The 23,814-nt window shown below is 30.9% G+C and overlaps 2 protein-coding genes across 3 annotated transcripts in view; one reads left to right on the top strand and one right to left on the bottom strand.

Annotated features, from left to right (window-relative positions):
* The window catches only part of LOC108552459 (uncharacterized), a 91,335-nt gene that overhangs the window by 55,622 nt on the left and 11,899 nt on the right, over positions 1-23,814 (top strand). For both annotated transcript variants that reach the window (XM_017907020.1, XM_017907021.1), the window contains exons 3-6: positions 12,385-12,465; positions 18,704-18,960; positions 19,776-20,096; positions 20,386-21,057. In XM_017907020.1, coding sequence (XP_017762509.1) covers positions 18,724-18,960; positions 19,776-20,096; positions 20,386-21,057 — 1,230 coding nt within the window. In that variant the 5' untranslated portion in view covers positions 12,385-12,465; positions 18,704-18,723. The remainder of the gene's footprint in view (positions 1-12,384; positions 12,466-18,703; positions 18,961-19,775; positions 20,097-20,385; positions 21,058-23,814) is intronic.
* Positions 12,941-14,586, bottom strand: Def2 (defensin 2). The gene is made up of 2 exons (XM_017907022.1): positions 14,404-14,586; positions 12,941-13,510 (listed from the first exon to the last, which is right to left on the bottom strand). The coding sequence occupies exons 1-2, from the start codon at positions 14,501-14,503 to the stop codon at positions 13,290-13,292; spliced, it is 321 nt and encodes a 106-aa protein (XP_017762511.1). The 5' UTR covers positions 14,504-14,586; the 3' UTR covers positions 12,941-13,289.

Here is a 23,814-nt window from a genome sequence, read left to right as displayed (position 1 = left end):
CCGAAAGTTTCGCGACCGCCATCAACTTCGGGATACAGATCTCTGACAGATTGTTAACCGGAAGATCTTTAATCGCGTCGTGCAGAGGTGTCGAACTTGCGCGTGAACGTAGGCCACCGAGTACACTTTTGAGAGCTACAGACAGAAAATTTATAAATTGTTAGAAAATTGTATTTATTAAATATTAATTATCATTAACAATATATAATTATATTGTAAATGAACACTTGAATAATATTAAAACTATTTATAAATGGAAAACGGATATTAAATGTCTTAATCAATTTAGTATAGATTTTTTAATCAATCGAGTATATTTATATATATATGAATTAAATAATTAACAAATTTTTAGGATATAAAGAGAAATTTTAATCATTTATGATTATGATTACTTTTTTGTTTTTTATTTGTGAAATAATTAACATAAATATAAAAAGAGGACAGTAGTAGACAATTTAAAAAATGCAATTAAAATGCAGATGACAATAACAGCAATAATTTGTATTTTTTTGTATAAAACTTGTAGAGGAGATATTAAAAAAAATATGACCGGGTACAGTGCTTAACTTTTCTTCAACTTCGTCCCTGTAATTGAAAGCTCTGAGTGACGTACTCCATTTCTGTTGACCATTTTAGCACCGTCATTTAGAGGAGGATATTACTTTCTGTAAATACGTGAATTTCAATTTAACTCCGCAGCTATGTAAAATGAATAGATAATGCTGGACGTCATCTTTCATTTCACGGTAATTCTTGTTCCTATACTTATCTATGTCGCTGAATATTACATTTATCAGTATATTTTCTGTTAGAAAATATATTGTTAAACATTAACAAGGAAATAGATTACCAAAATATGTAAAAATGTAAAAAAAATTAAGAATTGTATCACTATTTCTATTTCTTACGACAGGGATACAATATATTACAGAAATTTCATTAATTTAAAATAAAATTGTCAAATTGCCGTTGCTTTGTTTTTTATCCGTACTATATTATTCTGATATTAATTATTTCCTTAAACATAAAATGAGCTTGTAATATTAATCAAATGCATTGATCAAATATCTGCTGTATTTAGTAAAATACAAAATATTTTTATTAGAAATAAAGGTATCAGAAAAATAAATATTGAAAATAAATTGGATATTATTTTATTAGAAAAAATAAAAATAATATTCAATATGATGTTTTCTAATTTTTTATCAGGAATATATATACTTTCATAATCACCAACACTCGTGTATTAATTTTATTATTTTCTTAAATAAATAATATAAATAATTTTATTTTTTAATAGTACTTCAAATTGTATCCTATTTATCTATAAATTATGTTTAGTTTATAAGTTAATAAATTTTTTAGAAACTCAGTTAAAATAATATAAAATAAATAATAAAATGTGTCGTTTAAATCTTAACCAATCTTGTATCATAAAGTTCTTTTATTTCAACCTAAGTTTGACCTATCTTTATGACATAGTAAATACTTTATGATCGAAACATGTGTTTCCTTTTAAATGTTCGAAAAATTAAATTTTTCAAGACGACATTATGGCACAAGCTGCTCTGAAGAAGTTACAGTTATTCAAGTAATAACTACTGGAAACTAAAACTTTCGTTAGACTTGAAGGATCCTGCTTGAAATACCTAAATCATTTTTCTCTTTTGAGCCAAGGACATAAAACAGGAAAGCGCATCACTCGAAAACAGTTGGCGTAAAGTTACCTTAACAAAATACACTTGCATCAAAGTTTTTCATTTAAGGGAGAATCCTCGTGGATTACGTCAAATCGGTGTTCAAACTCTTTAAGATACTACTTCCTTATAGGTTTGAAATGAGAACCTGTATATAATTAAACCTTGATTTTCAACTTTCGTTTCGCAACTGTATGATTCATCACGTCATTAATTAGATTCCAGAAAATTAATACAGGAAACACTTCTAACTCTATTTCTTACCTACTACAAAGTAGATAAAAAGATAAAAGGAAAATGAGGAAAAAAGATTTAAATATGTATCGATCAAAAATATCTTTTTCTTTTATTTTTAGGTAAAAACGAAATTTTTGGCTGTTAGTAAAAAATTAATCCACACTTTCCTTCTTTGAGAAAAATGTATTTAATTCAAATTCGAAAGTAAATTATTATCCAAAAAATCATTTTTAAGTATTTTATTGCTTGTTTGGCCCTGGAAACCCTGTACTAAAATTTGGCAATTCTTAGTTTGAAGATTTACTGAATATTGAATAATTTATACTATCTATAGTCTCGAAAAATCAGTGAAAAAATTATTTTAGCGAATCTTTGAATCTGAAACCTGATTGATTCTGTTTAGATTATCTTGAAAATTTCTAAGACTGATCTCAATATAATAGTTTTAAGCTTCTCTCTGTCTTAATCGAAAAATTCATCCTATCACTCCCTTTCTTGTGTCCTCAGTATGCTCTCCCTAGAGGAAGAAGCAATAGAACTACCCTTGTCTTCCAAGACAGAATTGGCATCAAGATGGATGTGATAGCCGACTAAATCTAAAAACCGTTTCTCTAAATCACTTTTCTTTTTTCAGCTACTTTCTGCAGTAGTCACTCGACTATTCTTAATCGCCAACACTTCCCTACTCAATCCTTTATTTTATAAGTTACATAAAAAATTTTAAAAATCAATTTCAACTTATGAATCTTTAAAATTCAATAAAATATATTGTAATGCTCGGTTATTTCTTAAAAGAAATTATTAGACAAACAAAGAATTAACTATAATATTTAAATTTTGAAAAGTAAATTATAACAATCATAATATTATTTAATAAGAAATTCGAGTTCTAAAAAATGACAAACGTTTCTCCAAATTATAAATTTCATAACACACTGCTTTTAATAAACCAATATCAATATAGTAGAAAGTATGGTTAATCTTTCACCAAACTAAAAAAGTTAAAATATTAAAATTCTGACAAAATATGATTTAATAAAGACTTCGAGCTTTTTCAAACTATAAACACAATAATACACTTTTTAATGAATCAATTCAATCTAGTGGTAAATATGATTAATTCCTAAACTAACAAAGAATTAATTAAAATATCCAAATTCTGCAAAATAAATTAGAAACCCAATAATACGATTTAATAAGGAATTCGAAATTCTCCAAATTACATACCCAATGACAATTGAATACATTATACTCGAAGTTGCAAAAAGTAATTAGACAAATCAGAGGCCAAAATCCAAATTTCAAGTCGTATAAAAAGATAAGGTACCATTAAAACTCAATTTATATACATTAATATAACCAACAAACCATTTTCAAATGATATCTTTTAAAATACAATCCATCACCTAGACACAATGTCCTTACGTAAAACCACATTCAGAATCTCAATAAGTGTCAGATGGAGAGACTTGAAACTCCATAATCTGGCACACAGCATGTCACACAGGATACCACTTCCACTAACGTGGAATTGTCTTTTCCAGAGGACCTTCGTCCCCTGGCAAGTAACAGTCGACTTCGAAGAAGCCATGATAAATCCTTCTAACCCGGTGTTCCTGCAGCGACCTAAACCCAAGCTCCTGAACACTCCATCCCTCGACACCGATACACTCCACATGACTTCAACATTTCACGCAAACTTGTGCAATTTCATATCTGCTTTAAACGCGATATGACCGCCTATAAATACTATACACACCTGGTCGTTCATTTATTATGTCACGTCTTAAAATCGAATTGCCTGGACATAATTCGCGCGAAAAACAACGTGCCATTTAGCCATGGGACACGGCAGACATAAATAGGCTTTGCGAACCGATTAGACTCGTTTATAGACACATTGTAAATAAACATTGAACCCGTTTGTACGCAAAAACATGGACAAAGGAAAATCAGCCTGCATTCGCTACTCTAGGCACCGGTTAATCTAATTCCAACGATGCTAACATTTCCGAGAATTGTGCATTCGGTGTTAAACATCAAAGCGTCGGGTTTTAGAGATATACAAGTTATTGTACGTCACGGTGTATACGTCAAACGTTCCTTGATTCGATGAAATGCAACCTCTACTTTGCTCGATTTGTCACGGATTAGTGGCACCCTGGAAGCAGAGTTTATACTTAGACTTCAAAGTACATGCTAGCATCGATAAAATAGGGTGCATATTCTAAACGTCGACAGGATATTCGAAGTTCGCCAATGGAGGAAATATTTTGCTACCTTGTACGGGATCAGATAATAAATTTCTGAGTATCTGATTGCGAATACACGATGAGAATCATTGGAGCATTTGTTTCGTCATATTTTCGATCTCGGATGATCATTGCTCTTTGGTGACACGAGTTTTGAAAGTGTTAGCGAGAGTATGTACTATATCGGATGAAAATTAGGATAGACTGAGTTTTGTATTTTTTATATTCGATTCAAATTATGATAAACCTTATGTTTCTCACATTTTTAAACTTTTTACAGGAAGAAAGGAATATTGACCTAGTAGATGATGCTCATACACGAGATTATAACGTCGAGGAGATAACAGCATGGTTCTTGCTGATTGATGGACAGGGAATGGTGGGCCTATAACTTGGTCCCTGTAGCCTGACCTATCCTCTTGAAATTTTTTATTCAACGCTGCATGAAATCAAAGTTTGTTTCTTTGTTTATTTATACCTCATATTTATACAACCCGTTAGTAGCACATCCAATAAAAAAATCTTATACACTAATCTATTCAATAAGATAGACAAGGACAGAAATTCTAGCGACATTCGATTAACGTCATCTATGATTTTGGACTAAAAATTGAAAAAAGTAATAGAAACATAGGATGCGCAAAGGGGTCATCTAAACTTCTTTACGTGATAAACAAGGACAGCGAACAGTTAAAAAGGAATAAAGTGGATTCGGTAGTGAAAAATCATAAATTACCAAGTTTCTGTAATTAATTCATGAACTTTTGTAGCTGCATCGCAAAGTTGGAACTATAGGCAACATTCTTGTTCAATTTTCGTGAATAATTCATTCGTAATTACCTTGTTATTCATAATTATTTGATGGAGTGCGTGAACTAGTAACAAGTTAAAATATTAAATTAAAATTAAATTCGTTAAAATATTAAATAGTAAACGAAACTAGAATTGAAATATGATCAAAGATGATATGTGAACATTTCCAAGGATATTGTCTTTATGAAACTATTAGTATGTTTGACATCAGTTCAAACACTCCGTGCAATAATTACTAATAATTAATTAAATAACGAAAAATTTATGTCCAAAATTATATTAGAAAGTTCTATAAGGGTGCGGCTTTGCGATGCAATTATAAAAATTTGCATCTGCATAGGATAAATTTCCATGATACGTAAATGTGTGTTATAATATATTTATTTCCTCTGTATTTTTGGCTAAAACAAAGCATTACACGAAAAGTAAACTCTACAAGAATTACCCAATTCATATTACAGATGAGCTAAGAAGTTAAAATTTTTTGGATAGTGTAATTGGTGGTTTCTACGAATAAACTTCCCATGTCACGAAAACGAAGACGAATCGACCTATGGGGTGTATAACATTTTTTACCTCGCATAATATTTTGAACTCGCTGGCAAACTTTGTCAATTTCCTCGTGAAGCAATCTGTATACTTGTATGTGTATATGGACGTTCTTTTGTGAATTAGAAAATGTGGGAATATGTGGTTGCATACAAATAAATTCCTTAATTTTATTGAACTTTTATAATTCGAAATATTATGTTATAATATCGAAAGGTTTGAAAGATTAAAAACGAAATAAATCGCTTCCCTAGTTAAATCTCCGCGAAAAATGATGCAATGCACTTATCATACAGATTCGCGTGACATTCCCAATATTCGATAACATTAAAGTCACAATATTCCTTATATTACTAAGGACATTACGTGAGTCTTTTATTCAAATGAAATTCTTTCAAAAAGTTACAAATCTCATCGCAAATAACGGGAAAAATAAATTATCTCAAAAAATAATTCTGTTTGCCAGTAGAAATGAACTTATAAAAGCGAAGAATATTCCTCGGAAAGTATTAACTTGCAGACACTGCTTTTATCATCGTAAATACTAAAACCACGAAACAGCATGCAACGTCGACTAATTATTATAAAAACATCAAAGTAAATTATAACATAATGTTCACTTATACTGTGATAAAAAGAATTTTTAATATTAAATATGACTGTAAAATGAAGATTTTTAGCTTTGAAAAATTACATGTGGAATTTATATATAGTCGCGATAAAAAGTTTAATTAAGATCTTAAATAATTATATATTATTTAAACCTTAAAAACCTGAACAACGAATCTAAAATTCTAGAAATTAAGAGTCGACTTCGCCAAAGAATCAGAAGTATTAACCACTTTCGAAATCACCACTCTCGCGTAATTTTCTGCATTTAGAATTTCTATGAAATTTTAGCATTCGTAAGAAACTTTTTTGAAAACTTTGAACATTCGGTACTATCTTTCGTATAATTCCTAGTGAAATATTTATGAGATAGTCGAATTGGCAAGAAATGACAGTTTTCATGTTAATTTACTCGAATAAAGGCCAGAGTAAGAAAAAATGAGTATAAAAAGGGTCAGCTTCCTAATACTTTATGCCTGGAATTTTTTATGGAGAACACCTGAAGGGCAGACTCCATCCTGGAGTAGGATAAGTAAAAAAGAGGAAAACCTTTGACCTCTATTAAAACCTTCTTCGATTCAAGAAAATGGCAGTCGTAATCACCAGTGTCTCCTCTTATCAGTAAATTCTTTTATATTTCAGCTTACCTTTCATTTGTTAAATGGATTGAAAATTAACTACATGAGGATATTTTTCCGAGTATCACCTTGAAAGATTTGCTAAGGTGAAGGAAATATCTCCATTAGTGAATAGTTTTCCAAAATTTGAAGAGGCGAATTAATTCGTATTTTATTCGTAATTGTGTAATTATTTAATTTTATTTAATTCTAATTTTATTATGATATTAGATATTAATCCACTATTAATTTATAGATCTAAAAAATTAAGCGAGATTCTGATAATTAAACGTTATTTGGACAATTTCAAAATTAACAAAATGGTGATTTAACCGTCACATAATTTCATGTGTACTACATCATACTTTATTTTGAAAGGAATCTCTATTATCAACGTCAAGAAATGATCGATTGGTCATAAAATAACATAGAACGTCTGCAATTTAACACGACAAAGGCTAACCGATATTTTGGGACAAAACTACATCCATTACCAAAATCGAAGCAACTTTTTTCAATCCCACAAACTTGCCTTTAAATAATCAGCATGTTAAGAAATTATTAATAATATTATCAATAATATTTATATCAATAAAGTAATACTTTTTTCAAATATGAACGAACGATGAAGGTAATGTACCACGTGATATTGAAGAATAAAATAAAAATATTGATGTTCAGATACAGTGGCAGTGTATTTGTCTAATAAAATTTAGAACATGAATCACACGAAGAATGATCTCACTGGAAAAATAAAATAAAAGGAATTCATGCTGCGAACTATAACGTAATATCATAGTAGTTTGTACTTTTTTCGTTATCCTTCTACCTAGAACTGCTGCATTGTCCCTGTATTGCAAATAGAGTAACTAGGGAATTAAGTCTGTCACCGTACATTTTCGTCATAACAACGCTCTTAAATATTCAGAGATCCGCATCTTAAAATATTTATCAATTCTTCAGCAAATATTATTTCTCGTATGGAATTTCATACATTTTGCTGATAAAAAATATTAAAAAGCAATATTCTTAAATAAACATAAATTTTCTTAAATTATTTAATAATGAATAAATACACAAATATTCATAAAATAAACGTCATAAATTCTATATAAATATTCATAATATTAATTTATAAATTTATACAATATTATACAATACAAATAATACGAATTTATACAATATTTATACAATATTACAATATTACAAAGCAAATGAATCCAATCATAATCATATATTAAAAAGAATCAAGATTTCAAAGTGAAATATATTTACTATTAATTTATGAATTTATAAATTTATACGTCACAAATATATTGATACAAATAAAAATTTTAATTAAAATTTGAATAAATCAAATAATATTAATAAATTGAAATTTTAATGTAAATAAATTCATACAAAAACCACAAAATAATAAAAATCAAGATTTCAAATTGAAATATATATAACAAAATTATTTTAAGAAAAACCAAGTATTGGGAATTCAAATATTTCTCTTACCCATTTCACATAAGTACATATTTTTGTTAACTCTCTACATTCATTTGCTTTCCACTAAGTCCTCATTTCGTCATTTTCTGCCTCAATAAATCTTTTTCAAAGACATACAATTGTATTCAATCCTGCCCTTTCCTCTCAATTTCCCTTCATTTAAAAGCTATCATTTCCTCTTCGAGTAACAAATCGAGATCAGAATAGAATTTTCTTTTTTTCTTTTTCACCACAAACGCGGATACTGGTTCATAATTATCTGATTTTTAACAACCTCTATTATTATGAAACAAGTTTTCCATTTTTTGCACCGAAGCATAACCTGAAACTGGATATGTGGAACGTTTTCTACATTATCTATCACCATTTTAAAATATAACGCATTTCAAATCTATAGCTTTTCATTTATGGACGATTCGAGTGGAAAAACCATTCCACTGGATGGTCTGCAAAGGAGAATAAGAATTCGACAATTTCGTGTATGGAGGTAAGTGGAGAAAAGTTGTCATCGTGAATGTATAGACGGAATCAGTTGAAAATTCGATGTCACGTGAAATTACTATCGCCACACGTGAATAAGGCGAGTGTATTTATGTTAGAACTTAAAGAGGTTATAAAAATATTCTGATATAGTATATTTTTATTGCATTTGAAAAATTATTACACTAAACTATCAATATAATGTAGAATTTACTTATTGTACTTATAGTACGACTAAGACTTCGTGAACTTTAACATTTTATACTTATATAAACACATTTATAGGTGAAACAATAAAGCTCGCTTTGGACGCACAAAAAACTCATGTAGAACGCGTAATCCACGAATTTAATCTTACAATCTGTTTCTGAAAGGTGTGAAAATTCTTTGTTGTACAAATGAAAACGGGATACGCCAGGGAAAAATAAAATTTAGAAGAATAAATACAAAGTGCTTTAGAAATGAATATAACTATGTATATGTGTATTTCGTTCCTTTTTATATATTTTCGTTATGAATCACACTTTCACTAGAAAATATTTTTTACTACATTTTTCTATACTAATGTATTTTAGTTTACAATTTCTTTTGCCTTAATTAAAGTTCTTATTTATTCTTATTTTTTTTTTTTTTCTTAAAATTTCTTTAAACTTTTATATTAATTTTTTCATTACTAAATTTTTCTGCTATTTCTATTGAAATTTTTTCTTACTAAAAAGAATTATTAAATACTCGTATTATCTCAGTTAAAGAATTCATTAGGCATTTTGTATTTTATAGACAACTAATTTGCCACCCTCTAAAATTTTGTTTTTAATAAATTTTTAATATACTGAAAAATAGTTGAGCAATTTTCAACACACGTGATTTAAATTATTAATATATAACTTCATTTGATTTGCAGAAATTTTAAAGGAATTTAAAGTATCTACTTCAAGAGAAATAAGTATCACCTAGTGTTAATTAAATTAAGCACACTTTAAGCTGAGCAGATTGCTCTTTTAATTTAAATTCCAGTAAAGCGAGGCATTTATTAATTAACAATTCCTTGCACGCTTTTCCACTTTGTGAATTTAATTCCGACGTTCCTATTATTTGTATCTCCTGGTCATATAATCTAGTCTGAAAATATATATAATATAACGTTGAGAAACACATTCAATTGGGGTTAACTTAGTAACAGCGGAATAACGCTATAAATTTTTACATAAAAACTATTAAGTAAAATTAATAAAAAATTATTCAAGTAATACCTACTTTTGTAATAATACGTGCGAAATTGTATTAAAGACGACAATTCTTTAATAAGAAATTAACAAATCACTTGAATACAAGACGAGAAAAGACAAATCATTTGTGTGAATTGTGTATGTTCATGTAATCTTTTACCTTCTGCTGGAATAGTATTTTCTTTAAATATTAGTTAATTGATACATAATATTATCTTCGATTGTTGTTCAATTATTAACTTACACATAATATAATTAATTTGTACTAATATATCTTTCACGTATTAATTAATTATTAATTATGAACTCTCCAACGACCAAGGAACGGTATTAAGTATATACAAAGCCGCATACAACTCGCAAGTCTCAGTTTGAACAGCTTTGTAACATTACAATAGTGTAACCTCCCCGTGGAATAAATATGTCACAGTTATAACTGGAAATGGGTTTCTCGAAACATAGAAGCCTCGAAATTCCTTGAAACCTGTGAAACTTTCGAATTCTGAAAATTCATAACTTTTTACTTCACGGAACTCAGATGAGGAAAAATATGATATCGATGAATAAAAAATCACAGTGTGTGTTTGGAATATTCAATTCATGTGCACCCTACAAACTCAGTGCAAGATGCTTCGTAAATCCTTAGTGATTGGTCTTTATCTTTGAAAGTATGAAAGGCACCTTTTATTCCAAAAATATAGATATAAGCAGATTGGCTAAAATCTAATAAAATCCAGGAACTACCTTTCAACTCACCCTAACTATAATAAAACGATACTGACACTACTAGAAACTACATTTTCATCAAATGAGTTAATCAATAATCATTTTAATGAAATCTCTGGCAAAGAATTTTAGGCAGACCATCTGAAACAGCAGACCTCGGGGTCAAAAGACTTCAAACATTGACTATGCTGTAGAAACGAGAAAATTATTCCGTATACCGACCAGAACAACTGACTTGTGCTCTAGAAGTAAGGAGAATCGTGCAAACATCTGTTGGAGAAACAGGCAGATTGGTTCTAATGACCACAGACATCGACTGTTGTCGATCAACGAACTCAACCAAACTATACTACTCTAATGCAATGGACTTTGGAACTTTGGCTTGAACAGCGGGCTTATTCGGGTGGTCAAACGAAAGGAGCAAAGGGCTCCTGTTCCCTCTTGCTCCATCTCTCAAGCAATCTATCTGACCAGGTGTGGTTTAAGTCCCTGATATAAATTATACGAAAGGAGTATAGGCACACTAATTGTCTTTACAAACTCTTGAGGACCATTGATGGTAGAGTGATCGATGAAACTGAGTGAAAGAGAAGGAAGATCAGGAAATTATGATTTTGATTCAAATAATAAAATTGATTAAAGAAAAGAATTTTTCGAGGCTGAATTCTGCGAAATAGAGATATCTAAAACGTCATAAATCGTCCATCTAAGAAAAGCGATCTTTTTCTCTGTAAATGGTCCTCCTTATCGGAGAACGGTTTCAATATCTCAAACCTCTTTTCGGCTCAAACTGCCTTGATCGAAAAAAGCTACTCGTCGAAATTGGCCATCTACCGACAATCTATTGGAAGAAAAGATCGTAAAGTATATCTATTGAACAAATAGTGTTTTTAAATTCAATATTTAAACTTCAAAGGTTTAAAACTAATAGCTTTAAAATTCAAAGTATATTTATGGAATAAATTAATTATTATTAATACCATTTCTGATATTATTTGTAGTACTACTTATGGTACTATTTGTTAACTTGTATACTACTTATTAATCTTATCATTTGTTAACTCATAAATAATGATAAAAAGTTCAGGTAAAATACGCTATTTATACAGAAAAAGTACCTTTTTAATGTTCCCAAAATGACGTTTTATTTATTAATATTAAGTTACATTTATTATTATTTATTTATATTAATATTATTATGCATATTAGCAATAATATGCCTCAAGGGAGATATTTGTATTAATATTATATGTGTGTATGTGCTTTTATCTTCTTTGTATAAATTTCGTATTTCAATACATTGAATATTATTAAAACGTGGTAAATACACTTATATGATATTCCGACTCTCCAATTTCATGTGTTTAATATCTCGAAAAACGGACCATTAAGCGTATTAATACTAAAAAATGAAACCAATCAAACGTGAATATCCGCAATGTGGAAAAATATTTCGTCCTAATTTGATATTCTGATCGAAGGCTATCCATATTTCTAGGGAATAATGGGAATTTTTAAATTTCAAATTATTTGAATATTTCTTATTTTAATAACTCATCAATGATTAATTATCTCAAATTGTTACAAATTGCGATATAAAATATAAATTTATCATTGAATTGATTAAGAGCCATAACCACTGAAAAAAAAATTCTAACAGAATTCTTTGTATTTTCAGATTACTCTTGAGCGAAGGACATCTATTCGAAGAATAAAAGGCGCTTATGGGTATCTAAGTATATTGAAAATTCGACACTTGGTAAGTAACCATAACTCACTGCATAAAAATTAGATCTGATAGAAACTTGAATGTAAATTAATTTTGCAAATGTTACACAAACTCGTCTTTAAAAACATGATAATACTGGAAACAAGATTTACAATACAAGTCTTCGTAAATCCGACATTTAACAGTCCATTCCATAAAACCATTTCACACAATTTCCAACGAATAATTGTAAGATATTTCTTTCATATATATTTTGCATTTTAAGCATTTGATTCTAGACGTAAATTCAATACTCGTAACATGGTGATGAGTTATTCAAATATTATAAATTTTTATTAAGGTTTTTATTAAAATTTCTATTAAATATAAAACATATTCATTAAAGCAAGAATAAAATAATTATTTCTTATTTTTCAGTTTCATTTATTTATGATATATTTATAGGTATTAAACAATACAAATAATATCGGGAAACATTTGTAAATACTCGAAGAAAAGTTAATGTGCATCTATACTTTTATTTTTCGAGATCATGCTCAAATTAAACAGAAACAGAATGTACATATGTATGACAGTAATTAAGTACATTGTACTCTTGGTAAAACCAAGCTGTATACCATATTATCAATAATATTTTCTGAAAACCCGAATAGTAATACATTATAATTGTTTTAGTTTAATGACTTATGCGACCGTGTCGTTCAGATACAGTAACAGCGCATTCGTCGAATAAAAGCCAAAGAAACCAAGAAGTAAATCATATGAAGAATGATCTTACTCAAAAATATATATAAAGTGAAAAGAAAGGTATGAAATGTCAAGTAGGAAGATCGAAGATTATTTCATGGAGCCTTTCATTTTCGGCAAACACAGACACCGTTTTCACAATGACCACCTTTGCGACGTTGAGCCAAGCATCTGAGGGCACACGCAGAGTGATTGACACTCAACCATTGCGATTGCCATGATAAAACGTCACACGTTACTCTGCGATGTCGAATTGGCGCCACTTCACCCGAATCATCCCTTGCTGCCATTTCTACGTTCAGCTTGTCATTAGTCTCTTCGATCGGCTCTAATAAAATATTTTGTTGTTCTATTATAGCAATAACATAAAACATGAATTCTTGAGGAATTCTGAATGTTCGTATATAAACGCAAATGTTTTATAATTAACCAAATTTAATTTTTTAGAAGTAAATATTTTTTTAACTTAATTTAATTGAGCATCTTTTATCGATTAAATGAGAAAGAAAAATATATTGTATGTATTGTTATTACCATAAGAATTTTGAATATAGATTTTAAGTATTATAACTCGATAAAAATATATAATATGAATCTTCGCAAAATATAAGAAGATGGAACGAGAGGAACAAATATTATATGTAATTAAATAATATGTATTAAAATTAAATCTACTTTCGCTATATTTGAGTTGAAGTATTTTATACTAATACATTGGTAAATATGAAACATAAAAGTTTTAACCCTAGACCAATTAAAATAAAACTTTCGGCTCTTTCAATTAATGAAAACATGCAATTTTTACAAAACTATTGTCGTCTTTTATTAAAATAGAAATCTAGCTATATTCATCTATTTATTTCCATCATGTCTTTTTAGTTATTATTATTTCTATACACTACATTTAAATACACATTATAAATTGCTAAGTTCAGTGTTTAGCACAGTCACAAAAATATTCGAACACACTAATTCTTCGTTTCCATCCTGTCTCTACTACAAATATATTCTATATTAACTATACTCCTTCATAATACAATACAATTTTTGCATCCCTTGCCCCATTTTCTTTATACATTTGTTTACAACACAAAACATGGAAGTCAAATTATACTTATATCAAAATACTTTTATCACTAACTTACAAACCCAAAAATATAATTTATCTTCTAACTTAATAATAATTTAGGAATGCTTAAATAACGTAAATAAGTAACTTACGTAATTCGTAAATTGTATCATCATAGACTCCTTCTGGAATGCTCGCGCTGGAGACGTAAGTAATGGTAGCTAGTATACCAACGAGGACGAAAAGCTTCATGTTTCTTCGAACAAAGGTCGATGCAGAATTCGTGGATAAAATCGTGAAAGCTCCTATGCTCTAACTAGAGACTCTAAAATTGATTTACGTTCGAATGATGATAGAAGGCAGACAGCTGGCTTATATACTCTGCTAAATCGTGGAACACGATCTTCCATTGGCCCGATTCCCTTTTTCCTTATCCACTTCCGTACGTAAAATATTCTGCTTACAATGGAAACTTACTACGTAAGTTTCATGGATACAAGCTTACTGAATTTCGTTACTGAAAGATGGAAATATCACGTAGCTACAAATGTTACAAGGGCTGTTGAAAAAAAGAGTGCAAAGGAAGGGTTCTTATACAATTTTCAATGTGCAAATTAATATACATATACGTGTTTTTGAATATTCCATTTCATTTTTCTGATTTCATACATTTTCATTAAATATTCTTAAAAAGAGATGCAAAATTACAACTTACACCAAAAACATTAATTTTCGAATCATCATCAAGTATTTTCTATTCCTCTTGGCATACATTAAGAACCTAAAGTTTTAAATCTATTTTTTCATCGCTGCATATGATTCTTTTATATATTTGTATGTATATTATCACAAAATTAACGTAAAAATAAATAAATATTTACTTATATACGCTCCCACTTTAAATTTGATATTATAGTAAGAATTATTAAAATACCAGAGATTTCGTTTCTAATTAACCTGTTAGCCGGAAATAATAAAGTAACTCGTCACATATATCATCAAAGATTTTGACGTAATTTCCCAGCGATTCTTTATCTCTTGACGCTTTCTTTCGTGCGTATGAGATACATATTAGATCACACTTTCATTTCTTTGACTTAAATCAAGTTAAAAAAAAAAAACAATAAAATCGCTGAAATTAAATAAAATTAAAGTCGACCCAAATAAAACGAATTCTTCCTTAGAAAATTTCAGGTCTCAAGACTGAAAATTTCAGCCTCCAGAAAATTTTAACTGATATATGACACAGTTAATAAATTAAGAAAATATCGAAATTTCAATGAATGAACAAATTATTCGATCTACCAAATAATAATGTGGGATTATATTAATAGGGAGTAACTAGATTTTAGTCGTTTATTAGTTAGAAATTTAGTATTTAATAAAGAGCAGTTCTAAATGCTGAACAGTCTGGTACTTTTTAATAATTTAGGGAAATTAGACTTCAACATTTAGGACTTGTCTGACAATGGGCTCACAGGGATTGGGGTTAGATCATGTGCTTCGGATAAACCTGATCTTTCTCTGCCTTAAACCGAGGGTAACGCAGCTGCGGTCGCGGGAAGATTCAATGGCGTGCAGGTGAACCTCTAAGGGCCTCACCCTGAGGGCAAGGTTTCCTCCACCATCGACCTAGGCATGGAGGACATTTCTTCTTCTGTTGGAGGTCACCGATTCCCGGACCAAGAGCATACCCTTAAGTGTAGTCGTAGAGTAGAGTTGAATGAAATCTACCTAGAGTATAGTCGAATCTAAAGAATAGTACGAGTGTCGCGAACGATCAAGAGTGATCTTCTTGTAAATAAACTTGTTATTGTTATCAAAGAAGCGTCTATTCCCTCTTAAACCTCCAAACCGTTATCTATGGGCGATTTAATAAAGATAATCGCCTGCAATAATTTACATGGATCGAAAACGATAAAAGTTTCTATTATTTGTCCAGCACAATCTGGCATCAGAATACTTTGTTATCATTAGATATTTCCACAAACTCATAACCAGATCACGAATCGATTTTTTCGTCGATCCAAAGCCAGCGAAGTTTAATCTGACAGAGTTCGAGATATGGCGTGCTTCAAATTTGTAGCCCCTTTGTATGCAGAAAAATCATTCAGCTCGATGATCCGCGAAGAAAACCAGAAGTTCGCTGATTCTGTTGATAAAAATAAACCATGTATAATAAATCAATATTGTGACGTAGGAACGAACTTTCGAGGATCCAACATCTTCAACGTATGCAACTATCAAACTTTCCAAGTTTTCATGCTCATCTATGAATGTATAATAACATTTGTGGATGCATTGGTACGTGTAACGAGTAACGAAAGTACTCGAACGTTATATTTCAAGGGAATATATTTATTAACCCAAAAATTCTCATTTTAATGAAAATTTGGGTATTTTTTGACCCCAAAATTCTAATTTCAATAAATTTATTTCATTAAAAATGAAAATATGTTACTGTGTTAATTTCTCGACAAATTTTGTTACTTTCGATGAAACTTCGTGTTTCCCTGTAGTGAAATTTTTCATCCGTGAAATACCGTTTAAAAAACGAAAAAATTGCTATAACTTCGATTATTGATTTCATTCCCTCAAAAATAATTCCTGCCTACAAAAAAGTCACTCTATGTGTAACCCGTTATATAGTATTTTGCATGTAAGCGAACATTCATTGAAATCGGTATTTTTGGGTAAAAGAATTCCTTTACAATATTAATTCGAATTCTTTCGTTACTTTCGTCAATGTAATTTTAAACTAAATAAACTTTATTCTTAATAAATAATTTAATGTAGAATAATTATTGATATACTGTCTGCTTGATATTAATAATTTACTGCATAATAATTTAACACATTTAACGATTTAATATAGAATAATAAAAGTTACACATTAATACAAGTTATATTATGTTCTTTTATGATTAAAATTCTATTTTTGATGAATTTAAAAAAAAAAAAAGGAAAGAAATAAATGAATTAAAATTCTATTGGAATTTCTAAATATTTCAATGCAAAAGATGTCAAAAATCTATGTACAATATTTGTACATGAATGTTTATATACAAAATAATTATTATCGATATAAGAAAGCAATCAGCTGTGAAATAAAATATTTATTACGAATATATGAAATATTCTTCTAAGTTTTAAACTTTAATTCCTATCGACATCCGATATAACATACACACAGATACATTTCCAGCAAAATAACAAGAGTTTACTTCCGGTTCACAAAAGAGAATATCGACTCATATCGTTTGAGCTGTATACATACTGCGAGTATGTTCGCGCAATCCGTTTTTAACAGGTGAAATGTAGAACATTAAAGGTAAAGCTACATTTTGCATGTTCTACTCTCTCTTAATATTTAAAAACTTTCGAATAAAAGGAAATTACACTCTGGCATACTTTACCTTGAGAAATCTATTAAGAAAAAATACATTTATTTATGAATTACCAATAAATTTATTGCATTATTAATTATTATAATAAAAATGGTTATTATTTATTAATAATATTTAAATTATAAATAATTTATTTATTTTGTATTACTCACATTAAATTAATTAATTATATGTTTTATTTAGTTATATAATATATTTAGATTATAGTACCGTTGATAAGAACGAAATGGAGTATTCTGTAGAAAATATAATTGGAGTCCACATAAGGACAAATTCAATTGAACGAAAGAAGAGAAAATGTGGATGACGAAATTGTCAATAAAATACTTTCGCGCTAATTAAAGGAAAATTTCGTTTGTCAAATACAGCATTGAATTTACGTCTTTCACAAAATACGATCGATTTGTTCAATTATTTCCATTAATTTGATTTTCATCGAACAGTTTGATGCAATAATAATTTTGACTTCAGAGGAAAAAAGTTTCTGAATAAGTGATAAAAGAAAGAGGGAAATACCTATGTGAATCACGAGTATCCACTTCATTGGGATAAACGTGATTGATCACCTGGAACGATCACGAATAAATGAAATTTCCACTTTTAGGAATGAACATCATGTCATATCAAACATAAATATCACATCATGTCATATCACAGTATTTGCACTCTAACTGACTTCGAACAATTTTTATTTTCTTAAAATGGAACTAAAATACTATAAAGCGCAGAAAGAATATAATTCCACTGAATTAAATTTACAAAAGAATAAATTGCGCGATATAGCAACTAATGAAATTTGAAATCCATAAATTTTTAATTAAAGTAAATCTAAATTCGTTATTCGTTATTACTATTATGCATACATACGGGATTTGTATACATCTATTTTAAGACATAAGAACAAAAATTAAAAAAGCATGTATTTTATTATTCAAAAATTCTCTCATCCGAACACTTGTGTCTGTTAATTAATTCGAATAATCGAGGTTCTACGGTGCTTGTAACTACTAGAGGATTAATAACGAAATGTTTTGTTCGCATCCAGATCAGAATTTCTAAACCAAAATGAGGAGACAATCGTACAGCTCGAACCTGAACCCCGGAAGCGGTGGTGAGCCGCAGATTATCGTCGAGGAAAGTACATTAGGAGAGGAAGCGGAATGGCGGAGAAACGAGTCACCTCCGCGATGCTTGGATCCAGATTCGCCATCCTTGAATCCTTATCTTCTATCCCCATGGAGAGAGACAAGGAAGCACTCTCTACCAACTCCACAATGTACTTCCGGGATAACCGCATCTCAGGTACTGTCTGATGATTATATCGGGAAGAACACATTTACGAACCACATCCCCTTTCACGATAATGTATTTTTAATGCATCTTTGTTAGGTCAGTGGAGTGTATCGTTGTATAATATACTCCTTAAGGTATTATATTTAAATAGTATCGTCTGATCTTGAAAAATCGTTTCGTTTACTTTGCTCAAGAAGGCTGCTCGAAGGTTTCACATTGCTTCTGATATTCATGGCTCGTGAAATAATGAAAGATCACGAAAATGAACTTGTAATATCTCTTCTCTTGAAGATTTATATATCTTTTTCTACATATTTAATTTGTTTATGTAAAGAATGAGTGGAACAAAATGATATGAAAAATCAGATTAACGAGGTTCTGCTACTTGAGAATGAAAAGATTTGTTGCGTATTTTGCATATTTTTATATTAAAATATTCCAAAAATAGAAATCACCAAAAACAAATTTGAAATCGATTGAATTGCGAATGATTCGATCTCTAACACCGTTCAATCTTCGAATAGCAAAGCTTGCGATTTTTTACCGTCGTCAGGACCAATCATCTATTTTTTTTTGTACGCGAGGAATATCTTCCAAAGATATCCGGTCCCCTAGGGAAGGGGACAGGTTTATGTGGGATTTTATACTCTGAAACCCCCACGGTGGTCGTCCTAGCTATGCTAGAGGAGCACCAGGAACTCGGAACGAACACAACTAGTGCTTCTTCTCCTAGGACTTATCGCATATCTTCATCATCTTGTCCGGGACCCTTGCACTTAATTATCGATGCGAAAGCCCTCAGCTGAAACGATTTCTATCAACAGGTGAGACGACTGAGCGAGCGTGGCGGTGAAGGATCAGGACCATCACCGCGTGAAGCTGCCTTTCTCGCTACCCTTTCTCAAGCTCCAGCTCCTCAGTCAGGTGGTAGAAGGCACTCTGTCGTAACGATCTCTAAAGTACCAGCAACTCTGTTCGGGCGTAATCGTCGCGAATCAATCGCAGCTTTTCCACCTGGAGGAGCGACTAGAATATTGCCAGGTCGCCGGGACTCTGAGTCCAGAATATCACCGAGCAATACCGGAAGCACGCACAATCTCCAGTTGGACATTATGGACGACATCGCGGATATAAAAGCTAGGAAGGTGAGAATCTTATACAACATTATTCAATAACGATACGAAAGCTATTTGAACCAAATCATATTTGCCTAATATACATCATAAATATCTCTATTATTATAAAGTCTCTCAAATACTAATCAAATACAAATATTACCCCAAATATCACATAGATGTAACAAATATGTACCAACCACTTTTATATCTTCATTTTCTCAATCTCTAAAACATAAAATAAATATCACAAAAGATGCAAATTAAGGACAAAATACATTTCAATTGAAAACCATTAATTTTCATGATCCGTTCATAGGTGCGTTTAAAGATGTACAAGACCTCAACAGAACAAGTATGCGAGATTCAGCCTTTAGAGGGAAACAGCTCCACTCAACGCTACACCCAGTATCAAAAACGACGATTCTCCGACATGCCTACTCCATCGGTGTCCCCGACATCTTCTCTGCGAAGACGAGCCTCGGAAGTACCGAGGGCCATAAGTGCTTCTGTTTCCGGTGCAGCGGGCATTGTGTGCTCTAATACCGATCTGATATCGATCTTGAGCTCGTTAACTTCTTCCGCGACAGAGATCAACCGATGCGGAGAAGAGGCCTCAAGTTCGCGAGAAGAGAGCAAATCGAGCTGGTCTGGTAAAACAGCTGAACAGAAACGAAGTCGGTTAAAAAGCTTCCGTTCGAACAGCTTCGACGTGTCGATCCTTCGCGGAGCTAAGAGCAAGCTAGCTGAATCATCGAAGGCTGCCGCTTCGAATATTATGGCGCCCTCAAATTGGTTCGCAAAGAGACATCAACCGATGTCGAAAAAACAGAAGCCAGAGGATTTAATAACGGCGAGCTTGAACTTTAAGTTCGATAAATTGAAGGTCGTGAAGGTGGTTAAGGAAACGTTGGGCAAGACGTCTCCTATCAGTGACATCAGACACAAGGTCGTGTGGGATGACACCAGCGGAACCAAAGTGGATGCTCAGGTCAGTAGAACTTTATTATTTATGACAATAATCACAAATATTTATAGTTCAACATTTTGTAGACCAATACCTTTTACTACCTATACCATTTTTGGCTAATTGAATTGCACTTTGATTGTTACCATGTAATTCTGTAGCCACGTACCCTTCAATCAACTCTTCCACTAGATGTTTCAACTACTGAATCTCTTTACAACAGTCAGCTATTGCTATAAATTCAGTTTCTGTTCTTGGCAAGGCGATCATCGGCTGTTTACGTGAGCTCCAATTCACTGCTCCTCCACCAAGCAGTATTATGTACATAGATGTGCTCTTACAGGTTTCTGAATCTGCTGCATAGTCTACATCACAGTATGCACAGAATTCTTAAACTCTCGACTGGTATATTCTTCTCCACTATCACATCTAAGTCAGGGTGCTTTTACATTGCACTTTGCTTTTGCTGCTGTAACATATTTTTTGCAATCTCTATAGTACTTTAGTATTTGATTTCATAAAATAGACTGTCATTACATATTTATTTCTGTCCTATGTTTCTGGCTCCTTAAGCCCACATATTTCTAGTTGCCCTTTTGCCCTTGTTCTTGTCTTTGCAAATGAGTCATTGATTGCTTTGCTTCATGGTCCAATGGTCCAATTTTCTACGCCATTACCAGCTTCTTGTTCCTCTCTACTAGTAATACTCTAGTCTGTATTTTTCCACTTAATTCATCCACACTATAAAGTACATTAATACACATCTTCCCTCTTAATATCTTCTCTTCAATCCTATAAACTATTACATTATGTTTACTGAATATTATCTTACTACTATTTTTAGTTACTAGATCTACTGACCTTAAATTCTGTCTGAAGTGTGAAACATGCAGAACATTTACATAACGCTATTTAACTCAGCTCTACCTTTCACTATAGTTTCTATGAGAATGTTTCTCTTTGCTGATTCAATTTCTGTTCCCATTTCTTCCTATTCTTAGAATATTCTAGCTTGTTCACCATATGGCTAGCTGTTCCTGAATCCAAAATCTCTTGTTTTCATCTATTGCTTTCTGTCAAGAAGAACACTTTCTTCTTTTCTTCTCGATCTCCTTTGCTTTCCTTCATGTTTTTAAAATAACAGTCCTTTTCCAAATAATTAGACTTCTTACATATAACACACAGAGAGTACACTCTTTAAGTTTCGTTTTTTCTTCCTAATCCTAGAAATTTATTTGATTTTTATCCTAATCTTTCAAAACTGAAATATTTAATTTCTTTGTTACCTTATTTGTTTGTCCAACATGTACTTGCAAAATGTCTAGTGGAGTTGGACTGGAAAAACCACTTCTCCTGGGATATGATGGCTACACATTCATTTTGATCGGCTTTTCCCTTACTTCCTTGGCAATTAGTTCAGTTTTGAGATTATCTATTTCCTTTTCTTCTTTCTGAGTTAACTCCCAGGCATTTGCAAATACACAATCTTGAAACATACATAAGATTTTAGTTATAAGTATTGTTTTTTCTATCTTACTCCCAAATGTATGTAATTTGAAAACTTATCTGTCTGACACGCAATGTGGGTTACAATATCATGTTCAAATTTATATTTATACAGGAAAAATTCCTCTGTAATAGAATATCTTTGCTGTTCTGTACTCTTCTCATAGATATTGCTGAATTTTACCCATATTTTATGACTTGATGTAAGGTTGATACACAAATTCCTCCCCTATGGTTGAAACTATCAGATTGTGTAACTAGACATTAACTTCCAGATACTTGTAAAATAGACGGTACCTGTGTAGCAATGTAGTTAAGATTTTAGTAATAAGTATTGTTCATTCTATCTTACGTCCTAATGCAAGTAATTTGAAAACTTACCTGTCAACCACATAATGTGCGTTACTGTATCATGTTCAAATTTAGATTTATGCATGAAAAATTCTTCTGTAACAGAATATCTTTGCCGCTCTGTATTCTTCTCATAGATAATGCTTAATTTTACCCATATATGATGACTTGACATACAGGTTGGTAGATCAAGTAATAATAAATCCCTATGGTTGAAAGTATTAGATTTTGTACCAACACGTTGTTTGTTAACCAATCCTGTTTGTACTTTTCTATATTTCTTGGTTCTTTCATTATATGTTCATACAAACCTTGAGACTACAGCATGAAAACCACTCTGAATTTCTAAATATGATATCCATCTTTTCAACTATTGATACTTAAAATTTCCTTCTCGAATTTTGTTTTCCGAACTCAAACACGTGGCCTACATTCTATTGGCAGTACATAACCAGTTGATTTATTCTTTTGCTCAAACATGCACAATTCTCACACATTCCTTTTTACATTACTCACCCCAGATCTCATTTGTTTCCATTACTCCCGCAATCCTTTGTCATTTTCTCCAGGTATAAATTCATTCGCTATTTACAATCGAAAATATCCATTATCCAATTATAATTGAATAATAGTATGATCAGATGCACATAACCAAAGTTAGTAATCGGGTCAATTTCAAGCGCCTTCGATCAGCGCCATCTATGATTTTGGACCAGATGACCGGAAGAGTAATAGGAACATAGAATGTGCAAGGAGGTCGTCTACACATGATCACGTGATAGACAAGGACAAGGAGCTGTTAGAAAAGGATAGAATGGATCGGGCAGAGAAAAATCGCAAATGACGCAATTTCTACGATTAATTTATGAACTTTTATAATTTTATCGTGAAGCTAGAACTATAGGCAAAATTCTTAATCACTTT

Source organism: Eufriesea mexicana, unplaced genomic scaffold (genome assembly GCF_001483705.2).
Source record: "Eufriesea mexicana isolate 0111107269 unplaced genomic scaffold, ASM148370v2 scaffold6825, whole genome shotgun sequence".
NCBI classification, from domain to species: domain Eukaryota; kingdom Metazoa; phylum Arthropoda; class Insecta; order Hymenoptera; family Apidae; genus Eufriesea; species Eufriesea mexicana.
Note: the sequence above shows the minus strand (reverse complement) of the source record. Positions and strands in the feature narration are given on the sequence as shown.

Coding starts and splice junctions, on each gene's coding strand:
- Def2 (XM_017907022.1), bottom strand. CDS start 14,503: ATGAAGCTTTTCGTCCTCGTTGGTATACTAGCTACCATTACTTACGTC. Junction 13,511..14,403: donor TGATACAATTTACGAATTAC/GTAAGTTACTTA, acceptor ATATTTTATTAG/AGCCGATCGAAGAGACTAAT.